Source organism: Colletotrichum tamarilloi (assembly GCF_030869305.1).
Source record: "Colletotrichum tamarilloi strain Tom-12 chromosome Unknown Scaffold_78.1, whole genome shotgun sequence".
Classification (NCBI taxonomy): Eukaryota; Fungi; Ascomycota; class Sordariomycetes; order Glomerellales; family Glomerellaceae; genus Colletotrichum; species Colletotrichum tamarilloi.
The window spans coordinates 123,038-138,233 of NW_026849461.1; the positions used below are offsets into that span (position 1 = coordinate 123,038).

A 15,196-nucleotide genomic window follows, 5' to 3' on the forward strand; every position below is an offset into this window, starting at 1 on the left:
CAAGTTTCTACGGAGGTGTGGGAGGACTCATGGATGGGCTGATGGGCGTGTAGTTTGACGATGATTGACATGCACAGCTCACCACATGAGTGAAAAAAGCAAATCTTGCTCATTGCTGCTAGGTTGGCTCTGTCTGTTAATGAGCGAAAGCGGACTCGAACGTTGCATTGAAGACTATCATTTGCCCATCCGGGAGAGACTTGCATCCATCACAAAAGCACAGAGCCGAGCGCATTACTGAATTATTGAAGACTTAAGCTCTGTGTTGCAGACTTGCATACACGTCAGCGGCATTCTCATCCGGATATAAGACTTCGGGATTTGAACATTCTCTCAATTCTCAAGTTCCTCAATTGCTGCCACCTCGTATCATCTCACCTTTTATGGTTCCGTTTGTCTTTCCCGTCAAAGTTTTGACTTCGACTCGGCATTCATCCCCATGCAGGGAGGCGTTGTTAATGGGCTGGGATTGGCAAGAGATCCGTCAGTTGTTCAGGGGCAGCCCGGACGTCCCGTCGCGCCCGCTCCTCCTTACCATTCTGCTGGGTCGTCCCCGCCGTCAACTCGTGTGTTGGCAGATTGTGCGGCCCTGGCGAACCATCACATCTTTCGAACATTTTCTATCAACTTCATCCTCCTCCCTTACTCTCGGGACCAGACTGCAGATCTAAATGATACATCATTCATGCTGTGGATCTGCAAAGCCAGGTCTCGACGAATTGCGTTCTCGACACTAAGATTTCGGTCTATGTGTAAGTTTCCTCATGCTTGGCGTTGCTCATCCCTCATGTTTCTTCGACCTCCTTCGCATGTAGTACCCAGTCACAGTCGCAATGCCGACTGGTCTGCGAAATCGTTAGCAAAGACGCCGCAGCCTGTCTGGCTCACATACTCCACTCACAGCAACAACACCCGGAACACGCCCACCGCCATGCCCATCCTCAGTCCAGTCCAGCACTCCGCCGACTGCTCACCGTATTCATTGCAGAGAGCCTTGTCTAGATTGGCCTTCATCGCAAAAATGAGATATGATCCCGTCGCGGTGGCGTTGAGACAGAGGAGGGCGGCAAACCCAACAGTGAGAGCCATCCCAAACCAAGAGCACGCCGCCAAGGTGACGATGATCCAAGCGCCAACCTCGACGCACATGGATATCAGCGATATCATGCTGCGTGTCTTTGTGTCAGTGTTACCGAGTCGACTGGCTTACAAGAACGACGAGCGAGATGGGCAGAAACTCACGAGACAAAGTTGGCCCTCTGGACCAGTCCCGGAAACTTCTTGACTCGTTGAAGGCTCTGTGAGGAGATGACAATTGCAATGACCTCGAAGATGATGAGGACTACATGTCCCGTGAATATCACCGCTCCACCATTCTCTGGCTTGGACCACCCCCGTGATGACGGCGGCCTCACGCGGGACCTTATTGGCGGATGAGGCCTGCTCGATGCACCATTTGTGCTTTTCCTAAAAGTCTTGAGTGAGCTAAACTTGCCGGTCCAATTCCGAGTCTTATCGGCGTTGGCGTTATGATCTGTCCAAGGTTGTTGCGGTGTTGGCGACGGGGGCGGAAATCCGGACCCATTGGTTCCATGGGCCCTCCGTTGTGACTGGTGAGCGCTGGCGGACCCAACCTGCGCCTCCGGATCGCTATCGTCAACCATCCTGATGAATGTCGATTCGGCTTGCTTTTCTCTCAATTGAGTCGTTGTTTGAGAGATATCTGGAGTCTCGTGTCTCGTGAAAAGCCACTCGGGCCAAGGTATGAGCTTATGAGTCTCGAGTGAGCACTTTTTCACTTCTTTCTGAGGCGCTTCATCAGGCACCCGGGGCAAAGTGAGGCGAAGGCCTCCCTCAGCCGCTAAGCACGATTCTGCCTCGTTGATCGGCAAACCCGCCAGACTAACTCATTCAGCCCAGCTACGGAGCCGCTTAGCTGACTCACAGTAAACTTAAGGCTTCGCTCCATGCTTTTGATAAGTCTTCGATGTTCAATGTGGACCAATCTGCCTACTCAGTGAGGCGCAACCGCATCTCAGGTCACCATCATGATGATGCAACATCGACCACCACGGGTCAGACTCAAACGTCGCATTTTGATGAGTTGCCGAGTCAAGCTTATGTACGAAGTTTGAGGACTATCCAAGGAGTGCCGTGTTATTCACGTATCCCCTCTTCAACCTTTCAGAACATCCAGCGGAAACCTGGTCGCAATTTCCTGATACCCGGCCACATTCGGATGCAAATGATCACCACCATCAAACTGCGCCTTCAACTTATCCCCATCACCAATAAATCCCGCAAAATCCACGACATGATCAAACGTTCCGCTCTCCAAAATCCACTTATTCACCCTCACGCGCGTCCGCTCCCTCTCCGCGTTCGAGTACGCCTGCCCGCTCCCCGCAAACGGCGTGATGGTCGCCCCGACGGTAGCTAGCCCGGCCTTCTTGCAGTCGGCCACGATCTTCTGGTACGCGCCGATGAGCCCGTCGCCGATGCGCTGCTGGGAGCCCGCATCGGTACCGCCGCCGCCGATGTCGTTTACGCCTTCAAAGATGAGAACGCGGGAGACGCCTTGCTGGGTGAGCGCGTCGCGGGAGTAGCGGGTTAGGAGGGTGGGGCCGAGGCCGCCGCTGAGGACTGCGTTGCCGCCGGCTGCTTGGTTTGCGATGGCGAGGTTTGTTATTCCCTCCTTTTGCAGGCGTGCCAGAAGAAGGTCGGGCCAGCTGTGAAGATATCAGTTGATTGAGATTGTCATGAGACGGCCGTGGCTAACCGGTTGTTCTTGTCATCGTCGCTCCCACGTCCATCCGAGATGCTATCTCCAAGAACAATCATCGCAGACGTGTTCCTGGGAGCCCACGCTTCCACAGCACTAGCAAAATACCAGTGCTTTGTGCTAGCACCTCCGATAGACGATGTATTCACCTGATTTCCAGTCTGCATCCATGACGTCGTGCGACTGCCGGGGTGTCCCGTGATACGAGTCCCAGACTGGCCTTGCTGGGAGTACAGACTCAGCGCGATGTTTGCCTGCGGTTGCACCTTAAAGTCTATCGGGTCAGAGTAAACGACCGCGCCTTGCTTGATAATCACAGACGGAGACCCGGAGAAAGTGAGTCCCTTGATGGTGGCAGGATCAATTCCAGATACGCCTGCGGCTCCGCCGAGTGGAAAGGCGACGGAGGCTGCTGTGATGGGCAGATCTGAACCCCCAAAGGTGTTTGTAAGCTGGAAACGGATGCGTGATGCGCCGATAGAAGCGTGGAAGGTCTGGCGAAGCGTCGCGTTGCGGAACTGAACACTTCCTTCATTCTACGAGAGTCATATTAGTACAGGCACGGTGTAGAGGAAGAAGGCAGCATACGTATGGTGAAGGTGGAAGATTACTCTGTTCCACCTCTTGGGTCATAGACGTCCATGTCACGACCCAGTGATTGTCGTCTTGTCGTTCGTAGAGGTTATCGTCAATTGGGATGGCGAGGGCGAGCGTTGCCCAGAGAAACAGCAGGTATGCCAGCATTACGAAAACCCGCAATGCAAACTCACTTCGGTGGATTGACGAGGATTCTCACTATTCTCGAGGCTGGAGGCATTCGGGCTTCATCGTTGATATATAACTGCTTTTCGTTGCAAACCTCGGAATGAAGCCGTCCGAATTTGGACTGTTTGAACCCCTCCCCCACGTGGCTTTTAGCCAGATCATCCCTGGTCCAAATTTGGTTCCCGTACATCCGTACATCAGCCAAAGTGTGGATGAGACATAGCTAGAGACGAAGATGTTATGACGAGTCAAGGGTTCCCTGGTTGTGGTAGACAAGCTTTGCAGACGAGATGCCGGGTCCCCAGTCTCCATGTTAGTCCCGGCGCCGAAAGCCTGCACTGGCGTACTACTCCATTCATCCCACTTGCATGTCTAATGTCGTCGGGCTACGTTGGAAAAAAGCAAACATCATGCAAAGTCACATTTAACCGTCAAGGCCCGACGAGCAAGGTTCGGAATGGATTGTCAGGCCAGACACAGCCTCGGGAGTGGAAAGAAGCAGATTCTGGGGGAAGCCAGATGGGTTCTTACTGTTTCCTCAGATATTCCTTGCGCCGTTCTGGGAGGAATACTAAGCGATAGCCAGCCGCGAGGCAATCAATTTGGAAGCGTCAGTTGGCTGAGATACACGGCAGCTTGCGAACTTGACTCTTTACTTATGACTCTACTGACTCCGTCATCGTCATCACAGGTGATAAGAGAACTAGGACTTGTACGGTAATCGTTGATACACGTACTCAATATTACACATCAAGCAAGTAGGAATGGCCAAGTAAGCATGGCTTGGGATAATGTGTAATGCATTAATGTAGACAGTAATGATGTACAGTTGTATTCAGAACCGTTCTGGGCAATTACAGCATCTTGCCTTCACGGTCCATGATCCCACGAAGACCTTCAAGTGATTAATCAAGTTTCCCAATTTCATAAATCCATCTCTGTGCCGAGATCGCGTGGATTCGCACCTGAGCCTTTGGCTCTCCTCAATTCTTCCTTCCCTTCCCCTTCTTGCACTCCTTTCTCATCTTCTTTGCAACTCGTGTACGTCGGGCTGCAGCCTCGGTGAGCTTCTGGGCTCTGGGGCGGGAAATGGTTGTTCCCAGGCGCTTCAAGGTGGGCTCCTTGCAAAGTTTCAATATGCACTTCTTGCGGAGTTCAATCCAATGGTTGAAGGCTTCGTGGTCCTCCATGGACTCGAGAATCCCGGTACCATCGGTGAATTGCTCAAAGGAGAACTCCACTGTCTTATTTGTGATCATATCGAACCAATTGAGAACCTTTTGGTCGGGGTTCCATTGAAACTCAATGGCTGTTGAGGTGCCGAGAGGGGGGCTCGGCCAGCGAGAATACGAGAACGGAAGGTCGTCGGCTTCAGAATCTTCCTCGTAAGCTTTGTAACGACACCGTGTTGCCCACCAGTCGAAGTTGGCGTTTTTAAGTGTCGCGTACACAGTGTGTGCCAATTTGACTTGTGTGAGATTCTCCAATGAGGGATCGAGCTGACTTATGTTGATCCATGAAGAGCAGCTCTTAATCAAGTTGGCCATGCTCTCGGCTGGCTCATACCGACGAAGTAGATTTGCCCAGGAATCTAGATTGTCTCTAGCGCTGGTTGCCTTCAACTCGTCTCTCGGCGAATCAGACGCGATGTTTGAGAGGAACGGCAGTCCCATAAAACCTCTCTTAGTAATAGCCATGTTGTCGGGTATATCGATACCCTGAACGACGATGTGTTTAGAGAAGATCTTTTGACTCTTATCGTCGTCGTTGCTGTGGGACTGTTCTTTGCGCACATATCCCGGCGCTGAGCTAAACAACAAGTCGGATGTGTAATCCATCTTGATGATTGAAGCGTCTGAAAGGGAACTGATGATGACAAAGTGTGTCAGGTGATGCTGGAGGCAAGATACTGAAGCAATGCAGTCAAACTGCGGGCGGTAAGACAGAGGAAGACCGAGTGGTATGAGTGTTTGAGGCGGTGGGAAGATGATTGAGTATGGAGGATGCCAGTTGGAAAGAATAGCAAAAGAAATATTGCAGAAGAAGCGATTATATAGGGTCAGCAGCAAGAACCTTCCCGGTTTTGACACCCTTCCAGCCCGGTACGTCTTGTTCTCGCCGACATCGTGAGCAAATTATATGAAGCAAACCATCCGGGCACCTCTTTCGCTTCCGGAGATAGGTTTTGAAGGTTGTGAACCGGGAGTGAAGAATAGTTCGACCGGCCTGAGGTAACTGATAGTGCCAAGAATGAAGCCGCAAGGTTATCTATTTGCCTCGTTCCGGCCGACACGTCAACTTTATCCGTGGGAAGAATGGGCAGTATCTTGACTGAGTTTGGCTGTTCGAAAATACGTTGACTATGGTGATTTTCAATTATATACGGAAGCTGACGTATTCAAGGCATACACACAAACTCACGCAGGCATAGTTCCAAAACACAACCAGTAGCAGGTGGATTTTGTCATTTCTATCACTTGTAAGTCTGCAAATCTGTAGCTTATATCCGTGGTCTTCTAGTCTAAGGAACTGTACACAATCTGGAAACATGTCAAACGGAGTATCGGCATGAAAACTCATTACCAAGACTATGGTTAGGGTTCCGTCCCTTGACCCCCTAACACCCGTAGCGGAGATGGGTACCTGCAGCCGCCGTCCCCAAGTAGACTAGCCTGAACCCAGGAAGGTGGCTTTTGGGGTATCCAGGTGCCTTATCCCAACCCCAAAGTTTCACCACAACATCTCACTTCTGCCAAACCATGGGCCCCCGGCTTACTTACTCATGAAAACGACTCTTAAATCAAACTCGAGGTCTTTGTATACAAGTCTTTGGTGTAGCAAAGGATCACTGCTACACAGCCCTCTCGCCCAACGCCGTACACAGCAACATCCCCAGCCAAAGTTCTCATCGACGACCATGCCGAGACGTACCAGAGCAAGTCTACAAGCTGAGATCAAGGGCGAAGCAGGATCTTTACCTATGCTAGCTAGCAATGGAATTATTCCACCAAACTCCTCGGAGTCAATCCCAACGCTGCTCTTCGAGGATCACTCCAAGTGGGAAAGCTACCTGGAGAACTCGTACCAAAATGCACTGGGCGTTTGGCTCAAAATCTCCAAAAAGAACGCCGAAAAGCCAACGGTCACGTATGATCAAGCGCTCGATGTGGCGCTCTGCTTCGGCTGGATCGACGGGCAACGCAAAGCCTTCGACGAGCAGCACTTTGTCCAGAGGTTTACACCACGACGGAAGAACAGTCTCTGGTCAAAGAGGAACGTTGACAAAGTTGCGGCTCTGACACAAGCAGAACGCATGAGACCAGCTGGACAGGCTGAGGTTAACGCCGCCAAGGCCGATGGGCGATGGGATCGAGCCTACTCTTCTGCAAGCACGATGGAAGTGCCTTCAGACTTTGCGGAGGCGTTGCGCCGCAACAATGAGGCAAACAAGTTCTTTGATGCTTTGAATAAGACACAGCGGTATGCCTTCCTGTGGCGGATCGAGACGACGAGACGTCCAGAAACGAGGAAACGAAAGATAGACCAGTTTGTCAATCTTTTAGCTGAGCACAAGACAGTTTGAAAGAAGTTCTCGACTACTGATGGAATTACGGAGTTGGATAGTTTTATGCATGTGTTTGATAAGAACGAAAGAACTTCAAGCAATGGGTCCCTGTGATGACCGGAATGTCTGCAATGTGAGCTTTATATTGCAACTTATCCATTTTTCCATGCGTCCTTCACTTGGTTGGCCACATCAGGAAGTTAGCACCCTTATCCCAAGCCCTGTGGAATTCAACCTGCCTACCGTCGCGACAGAGGAACTATGAAAATGATCTGAACCAAATCGTTTGTGCTTTTGAATCGGAATTTGTGTAACCATGTAGTCATCCACGTTCTGCGGAGTCATTGGTTCACGCCAATATCCCCAGCTATCCTTTTCCAATATGCGTACATGTAGATTCTTAAGACGCTATCAAGCTTGGAGTAAGAGCGGGCGATGTTCATGCGATAACATGTGACAAATGAGCCAAAGATCAGGTTCGAAAACCTTCCTGATTCGATGTAGAGCATAACTATAGTAGTATGGGTGTTGGCTAGAAAAGAAGTGCAGCGTCTGACTAGGGGCTGAGCGTACATTGCTGGTGTTGCTGCATGATTCGATCGGGCGATTGCACTGGACAGGGCATCAAAATAGCACAAGTAGCAGATTTGATTTGACTCACCCGCGCCCTTCGCTCCGACATTTCTACAAGTCGACCTTTTGATTCCCATCTCGAATGACCGATCTGGTCTGACCCGACATGTTGACAACCCGCAGCAGAATAGCATGGAGGCTCGTGGAAATCTGCAACACCTTGCTACTCCAACTTGCGCCCTTCAATTTCATGGTGCTGATGAGGCCAGTGTTCTCCACGCTAGGCAGCAGCCGTCAACAGCGTCATTCCAGGGGTTCGTGCATTTTCCCGATTCGGATTACCACCATGGAAGTACGGAGTAAGCATTCTACAGTTGACCGTCAAGTCATCACAGCCAATAGAAACTTGGAGACTGTCTTGGCATCCTACCTTTCTCTCCTCATTGTCGAGTCACTTCTACTGCTACTTGTCCGTTGCTTGGCGACATTCAAATTATATGTATTAACAGCAATCACGTTCAGCTTCCCAGGGCAGTTATATGTCCACAACGTCACAAGCCAGACTTCGACCTGGCAATCCAATCTGAACTCTACTTGCCCGATTTTTCTGCCTCCATAGGGGTTAGATGATTGTCTTTCACGAGAATGATGGATGACCTACTCCCTCAAAGAATCGTTCGAATCGCCCGGCAACTCTCGGTCACCCCGGCTGAGCTCATTGAGCCTGTCCTCGCCGACCTCCCATATCACCGCATCCTCGACCTTCTGGGAACTCAGTATGGCGCAAATTCTCCTCACGGCACGTCCCTTCAGTCAGCTCTCGGCAACAGCAAAGCATGGGTGGTACTACGCGATCAACACCTCGGCCACTTAGCAAAATCCTGGGTAGCTTTGAACAGGCTCTCCTTGTTATCAGAGGGACAGCTCGTTATGGCAACGAAGCCAGACTCTGAATTTAGGCCCCGACATGCCAAGGCTTCATCCTCTGCTTTGCCGGACTGGCCACGTCCCACAGCTGTTCTCGAAGATGACCTGGTGCGCGCCTTCTCCAGGATGATACTTCACAAGGAAAAATTTCGGGATCGTGGCACCAAGCTCTACGCCGTCATACAGTATCTGCCCAAACCCAAAGATTCAACAGCTTTCCAACATCCGCGGACTGTTGCGGGGTTTCGCGCCAAAGGCTGGAAACCTGACGATTGCGTTGAAATTATTCCCCGTCTTGCTGAGGCACAGATACTTCTCAATGATGAAAAGGCATCAGAGCTCCACCGTCTGGCCAATCTCTACGAGCAGTTCCCAATGTACCTGAAGACTCCCTTGGCACCTCAAACCCCACGGAAGAACATTGCTCATGTTCCTCGGCAACTACGTTTGTACGCTCGAAGAGCGGGACGTACACTATGGTCGTTTCGGTACGCCCACCCAATACTGGTACCATACGACTGGTGTCTCCAGCTATTCCATGCTGTCAATGAAGAGCTAGACTACTCTTTGGACCTACAGAAGACAAGAGACGGCATCCAAAGCATTCGCATCCTCGAAGATACCCTCCCGCGCTTGAGCTCGACTAAAGGGGTGAAGCTTCAAGAGCTCAAGAACACCATGCCTAGTACTCCGGCAGAATTGGAGTGGCTTGAGTCTTTTATGCGTGTCGTTGAACAAATAGAAAGTCGATTCCCCGAACTAGCTTCAAGTATGAAGGAGAGCACTGCACACCAGCCCTCCGAGGAGAGAACTGCCAGTCCTCCTGAAGTGGCCGAGGACCCCCCAAGTGTTCTTCTGGGACCGTCCGACTATCAACACTTCATCGCGAACTCACGACTTCAAGATGTCGCAAACCAACTACGATATGATTTTGACCTGTCGAAAAAGGCTGCAAAAGACGAAACAGAGCTGCCCAGCCTTCTCGCTCTTTACATGCCTCCGTCATCTTCAGCTGAATCTAAAAGAGTTTCATTCCACCTTTGGCCCATCCTTGATCCAGGTATGCGCCAACTGCTATTCGAGCAAATGATTGAGACCATCAAGACAAGACTCTCCGATACGCCTTCAGAAGCCACTAACGATAATCCGTATGATCGGGTGCACCGACATATGCCAATGGGCAGTCGGAAACGAACTTGCTACGTCTGCCGCATGGTTCTCGATAACCCACATCCAGAACTGGGATCGATGTGCATTCCCTGTGGAGAGTTCAACCTCGCGGAAAGAGCTTTGTCGCTACCCGAGAACATGTCACTAAATGACAAGACCGCTGTCGTTACTGGTGGACGCGTCAATCTCGGCTTCCACACGGCCCTGCGGCTGCTCCGTTGCGGTGCTGCTGTTATCGTATCGTCACGTTATCCCGAAGATGCGCTCTCGCGATACCGGCAGGAGGCAGACTTTGATGACTGGGCCCAGAGATTGAGAATCATTGGGGCGGATTTCCGAGCAGCAGCTGATGCTTTCGCTCTGGTCCAAAGCATCAAGAAAGTTCTACAGCAAGAAGGATGGGATCTTGACTATCTGATCAACAACGCCGCCCAAACTCTTACGGATCCCCTTAAGAAAGAGGAACGCGCCATTGAACATGAGCAGTTTCTGCTTGACAAGCCGTCGGACGATGGAAAAGGTGTGGTCATACGCCAAGGTTACACACCCCGTGTACGAGGTGGTGCCGGCAGCCTTCCTGATGGGGTGAAAGGAAAGGTTTCTGGTAGTGTTGCTGGGCCTTCAGCTCCGAAAAGCACGTCCGTTTCCGACTCAATGTCTAAGTTGCAAATATCTGGCACAGACACATCAGCCCCATCATCTTGGGTTCAGTCACTCTCGGAGATCCTTTATGAGGATGTCATCACGGCACACAGCGTCAACACTTTTGTGCCTCTGATATTGATCCGGGAGTTGCTACCTTCGATGCGAAAAGGTGGTCACATTGTCAACGTCTCATCCAGAGAAGGTATATTCGAGTCAACTCAACGCAGCTCCGCTAAAAACAGCAAGCATGTTCACACCAATATGTCAAAGGCTGGGCTGAATATGATTACGGAGACGGAGGCGCCGATGGCTTGGAAGCTAGGCGTGGCCATGAACACTGTTGACCCGGGCTACATGAGTGCCGCTCCCGAATTCGAGCAGGCTTACGGTGGCGAGCGGCCCATTGGTTGGGAGGATGGAGCTGGCCGGGTCCTGTGGCCCATAGCCAGAGCTGGCAGGAAGAGATTGTATTCTCCTCCTATTTGGGGACGATTCTTGAAGCACTATGGCGCGGTCAGGGTTGATACCCGACTAGGCCGTGGGTGATGTATCCATTCTCATACTGCCTCGCCATAAGACGTTCTCTACATTTGAGGCGGACATCAACCATGGTTCTGGAGCACTCTTTGCATTCAGTGCCTTGAACAGATCTTCGTAGATCAGGTTCATGGATCAATGCTTGCCCATATTCGTTCTGAGCCACCCGAGCGTTGCATTTGCATTCAAGCCGACAGGACTTGAGGAGAATATGGTGGTGATTCAAGTGTCGACGTAGAAGTAGCCAGACTCAAAAGATTTCTTCTTTGTGTGCCGTTGAGGTTGGATATTATCTATGCAATTACGCGATTGTCTCTTTGATAGCCTCCCATGTCATCCCTTCGAGTGATGCCCGAAGTCAGTTTACAGAGCCCATGGTCCGCATAAGCCGGTGTTCGGATCCGGGACTTGCTTTGGGCCCTTGACGCAAGTGACATCCTTCCTACCCCAGCAAGTAGCACCCTTGAACTGTTCCCATGCAACGAATGTGGTTGTGAACTTCGTTCCAACATTGTTCCACGCGCGCCAAACCCTCAAATCTCCACGCCAGAGTTGTGTTCCCGCAGGGCACGACTTGTCCCCCTGCACCACGGAAGGACTACCTTCAGCCCATCCAGCACAATCGGGACCCAAGATGAGACTCACTCCCTTCGAAGCGACAGCAAGAGCATCGACAGGGTCTTTGGCGCAGACCGAGGTATCACAACCAACTTGAAGACAGTCTGAACTGCCAGAGTCGTCACGGTAGGCACCACGCGGGCTGAGACCGGTGACGTCAATCGCGGTGGCAGAGCATAGCTGGACCAGAGCCAAACAAGCCCAAATGTTGCTGCCGTGATATTAGCAAAGTGTCTTCTCGAATTTACAAGTATCATGTCGCGTTTGTGTTTGATCGTTGAGGGTAACTTACGCTTTCGTGAACAGCAACATTCTCTATCTTGATCTGTAAACTACGAGTTGTTCGATGGAGAAGTTCGACCCAGTGCTCGTTGTATTGAATGGAAGGAGGTAGGACCACACAAATGGCCACGGGCTCGAAAGCCAGTCCCCAGCACAGCTCTATTATATGTAGAAACCTATTGCTAGTCTCAGTCGGTTGACAACCTTCGTATCGGCTCGGTCTCCGTCAGCTTCTCCTCGCACCCTCATCCACCTCTTCTTTGCAGTCATGGTCCGCCTCATTGTCGCACAGCGGCGCTCATTTCCGAGAGATATTCGCTCTTTCTGCGACGGAGCAGTTCGTCCTGGGAGGACAAGGTTTTTGCCCATCAGGGTAGACAGGTACCGGGCATCGAACCAACAACACTGTTAACCTAGATCTGCCTACGAGAAATCAGCTCATGCTTGGGCCGATGACAGGGCAAAATGCCCATGACAAGCTTTTCTGAATTTTTCAACATGGTCTTGGCAACAACTTTTGTTGATCGTTGTCAGAAGCACAGACTTGAAAGAAACGTAAAAACGCAAAAACGCTTGGCCCCATCAGTGATCAGCTCTCAAAACCGCGATCAACCCAGCGAGGAATGAGAAGGATAGCGAAACATGCGGTAAACAAAAAGGCGAAAAAAATGCCATTTTCTGCCCAGCTATGTGATCGAGTTAGTCACGAAGTGATTCGTCGTTATAATATAACATGAGCGCGAGCACCTGGATAGTTCCACCATTTCAATGCTTTCTGCGAAGACAGCCTAGCAAGGAGAGATATGACGATGTTCCCCGGGCTGGCGATAGTAGAAACTCATGTCCCCGTTACCTCAAAGTGCCATAAACCTGGAAGAAAAGAGTTGACTTCGAGATGCAGAAGTTTGAAAGAGTTGCCCCGTATCAGTCGTCAATGATTCTTTTGATCCCTCGAAAATGTTTGCTAGTGACACTTCAATAGCACATACTCTACTAGAGATGCAAGCCAGCTTGACGAGCCAGGTCTTGGTCAATGTCGGTACTAAAGTCTAGATAAACTTTTCAGAACGCCCCTATCCTTGTTACAACTCCCGTGCTCAGCAATCCGCCTTATTGCCGATCAGTCACCGAGATTAACGGAAATAAAGTGATCAATCACATCTAATCAGATTTTCGATCAAAGTTTCGGAAACCTCCGTAGGAGAGACAATCGTGAAGTCTTGTCAATTACCGCAGACTGAATTTCCACAATTTGCCAAGTCTAGGTTTTCCCAGCGAAAAAGTTGCGGACGGACTAAGGATGTGTCAGGCAAGCACTATGCGTCGTCGCCCCAGACTTCTGAGTTCACTGACTGCCCATCATGGAGACGCCTGATGAGGAATGTATAAGACTATGTCAGTCACCAGCAGCTTCGGATCAAGCTGATACTCGCAGGTAGAGCTCCTCTGCAACCCTCTACGTCCCTTCAGTCTCGATACGAAGTCCTTCTCCCAATGCGCCTCTCATTCGTAGCCGTCTGGCTATCCTCAGCCACGGCTCTAGCCGCCGCCGCCGTGGACTGGAAAACCGTCAAGTGCCAAGGTACGGTCATTGATGCAAAGGCCTTGCCTGACAAGAGATGGGCGGCAGCCGGCGCCACTGAGGCCCTCAACGAGGTACTCAAGGCCTGGAAGGAGTACGACTCTGGCCCGAACGAGGTCAAGTTCGAGTTTAGCCAGTTCGCGTCGTGGTATCTCGGCGGCCCGGAGATGTGGCGATGCACGCAGCTGCTTGACGTGCCTTGCTCAACGTCGTTGACGTGCGAGGATACCAAGTACCCCGCTGGCCATCTGATTCTCAACTCCTTCTCCAAGATGCACCAAGTAAGTCCCACATCCCAATGGAAGACATTACATGTTGTACGTGTGCGAACAGCGACTAACGACCGACTCAGTTCCACCGTCGGTACTTCGAGGCTCTCGACCAGGCACAGATGGACATTCAGTCCGAGATGGGTCTCTTTGCCGAGAAATTCTCTGTCCCTCTTGCAGAGAGCGACTCTTCGGCGAGAATGCAGAGAATTATGCTCAACGTCATCTACGGAGTCGTTGGTATTGCGCAAGCTTACACCAACAACATCTGTAAGTCTCCCGAAGAACTCTCTAATGTCATTGGTTTATCAAAGCTAACGATTTGAAAAGTTGTGTACTCGGCCCTGTTCCAGAGTTTCCTCACTCAGACAATGCGATCTCAAATCACCACAACCAGCAGTTACACAATCTTCACCAGTTGGGCTATTGGAAAGGATTTCCTCCTTCCGTAAGTCTCAACCTTCATACATTATAGCTCACGATGATTCGGATCACTGACGCCAGCAAACAGAGGTGCTTCACCCAAGCCTGCCTATGGAACATTGTCTGCTATGATGGGCGACGTGTTCGACAGCTGGAAGGCAGCTGAGGTCGAGTACCTCAAGAGAATCTTTACTCCCAGGGATGACGCTACGATCAAGTTCTTGACTGCCGCGCTGGACAACGGCCTCATGTCTGCCACCCCCGACGACATTGACTTCAGGGAGATGTCCAAGGTGATCAAGAAGCTATTCTACCCTAACCTCATGCTTGCTGCCTGGGAGACTGTTCCCTCGGCTCGGAGACCCTTCGTCCTGTATGTTGCCCACTCTCTAGCGCACCTCAACGAGCCGTTACTAACATGCAGCACCAGCCAAACCGGTCTCCCCTGCAAGATGGGCAAGACCGAGAGAGACGATTCTCTCTGGCCATTCTTGCCTGCCGACTCACACGAGAGGGCTGCTGCCTGCTACAACGGCGCCCTTTTCTATCTGCTCGACATCAGAAACGAGGGTGTGGAGTTGAGCATCGGTCACCCCTCCATCAGACCCAGTGAAAACAACCCCTTCTCTGCCCTCTTTGGCACGGACACCATGGATGGCAAGCAGTGGGGTGGTGTCACAAAGGAAGACATCGTCGCCGCTGTGTATGGAGGCTGGGTCGAGGGCGGCCGGATGAACAACAACTTCAACATGAATTACACCAACATACAGCCCAGCGAGGGATCCAGCTTGTGGTTTGGAAACGGCATTCGCGTGCCTGGCTACGTCAAGATGCCGCTCTGCAACAACATTTACACCATTGTTGGCAATGTGGAGTTTGGCAAGCCAGAGACCAACCCTTCCTGGCCTTGTGCTAGTCTTCCCGTCATTAAGCCTTCTAGATAATCATCTTTGACATTATGTAGTTTCAGGCAATTTGACTTGATATGTGGAATGCACCAAGAACTGTTATGAGTATGATGGTCTAGCTCAATCCCTGCACTTGAACAAGGTACCTAT

At 51.1% G+C, this 15,196-nt stretch overlaps 7 protein-coding genes across 7 annotated transcripts; 3 read left to right on the plus strand and 4 right to left on the minus strand.

Moving 5' to 3' along the window:
* Nucleotides 1-778: 778 nt before the first annotated feature.
* Nucleotides 779-1,664, minus strand: CTAM01_12551 (uncharacterized protein; the record flags this gene model as incomplete). The annotated part of the gene is made up of 3 exons (XM_060528556.1): nt 779-845; nt 902-1,168; nt 1,243-1,664. 3 exons carry the CDS (start codon nt 1,662-1,664, stop codon nt 779-781), a joined length of 756 nt encoding a protein of 251 aa, XP_060376831.1.
* A 512-nt stretch (nt 1,665-2,176) lies between these two features.
* CTAM01_12552 (uncharacterized protein) lies at nt 2,177-3,526 on the minus strand (the record flags this gene model as incomplete). The annotated part of the gene is made up of 3 exons (XM_060528557.1): nt 2,177-2,729; nt 2,780-3,318; nt 3,371-3,526. The coding sequence occupies 3 exons, from the start codon at nt 3,524-3,526 to the stop codon at nt 2,177-2,179; spliced, it is 1,248 nt and encodes a 415-aa protein (XP_060376832.1).
* Nucleotides 3,527-4,530: 1,004 nt separating this feature from the next.
* CTAM01_12553 (uncharacterized protein) lies at nt 4,531-5,385 on the minus strand (the record flags this gene model as incomplete). The annotated part of the gene is made up of 1 exon (XM_060528558.1): nt 4,531-5,385. The coding sequence occupies one exon, from the start codon at nt 5,383-5,385 to the stop codon at nt 4,531-4,533; it is 855 nt and encodes a 284-aa protein (XP_060376833.1).
* A 1,079-nt stretch (nt 5,386-6,464) lies between these two features.
* CTAM01_12554 (uncharacterized protein) lies at nt 6,465-7,130 on the plus strand (the record flags this gene model as incomplete). The annotated part of the gene is made up of 1 exon (XM_060528559.1): nt 6,465-7,130. One exon carries the CDS (start codon nt 6,465-6,467, stop codon nt 7,128-7,130), a length of 666 nt encoding a protein of 221 aa, XP_060376834.1.
* Nucleotides 7,131-8,330: 1,200 nt separating this feature from the next.
* CTAM01_12555 (uncharacterized protein) lies at nt 8,331-10,973 on the plus strand (the record flags this gene model as incomplete). Its single annotated transcript, XM_060528560.1, has 1 exon — nt 8,331-10,973. The coding sequence occupies one exon, from the start codon at nt 8,331-8,333 to the stop codon at nt 10,971-10,973; it is 2,643 nt and encodes an 880-aa protein (XP_060376835.1).
* Nucleotides 10,974-11,327: 354 nt separating this feature from the next.
* CTAM01_12556 (uncharacterized protein) lies at nt 11,328-11,894 on the minus strand (the record flags this gene model as incomplete). Its single annotated transcript, XM_060528561.1, has 2 exons — nt 11,328-11,793; nt 11,875-11,894. 2 exons carry the CDS (start codon nt 11,892-11,894, stop codon nt 11,328-11,330), a joined length of 486 nt encoding a protein of 161 aa, XP_060376836.1.
* A 1,331-nt stretch (nt 11,895-13,225) lies between these two features.
* CTAM01_12557 (uncharacterized protein) lies at nt 13,226-15,082 on the plus strand (the record flags this gene model as incomplete). The annotated part of the gene is made up of 6 exons (XM_060528562.1): nt 13,226-13,247; nt 13,300-13,727; nt 13,799-13,985; nt 14,046-14,163; nt 14,227-14,511; nt 14,569-15,082. The coding sequence occupies 6 exons, from the start codon at nt 13,226-13,228 to the stop codon at nt 15,080-15,082; spliced, it is 1,554 nt and encodes a 517-aa protein (XP_060376837.1).
* Between the last annotated feature and the right edge of the window lie 114 nt (nt 15,083-15,196).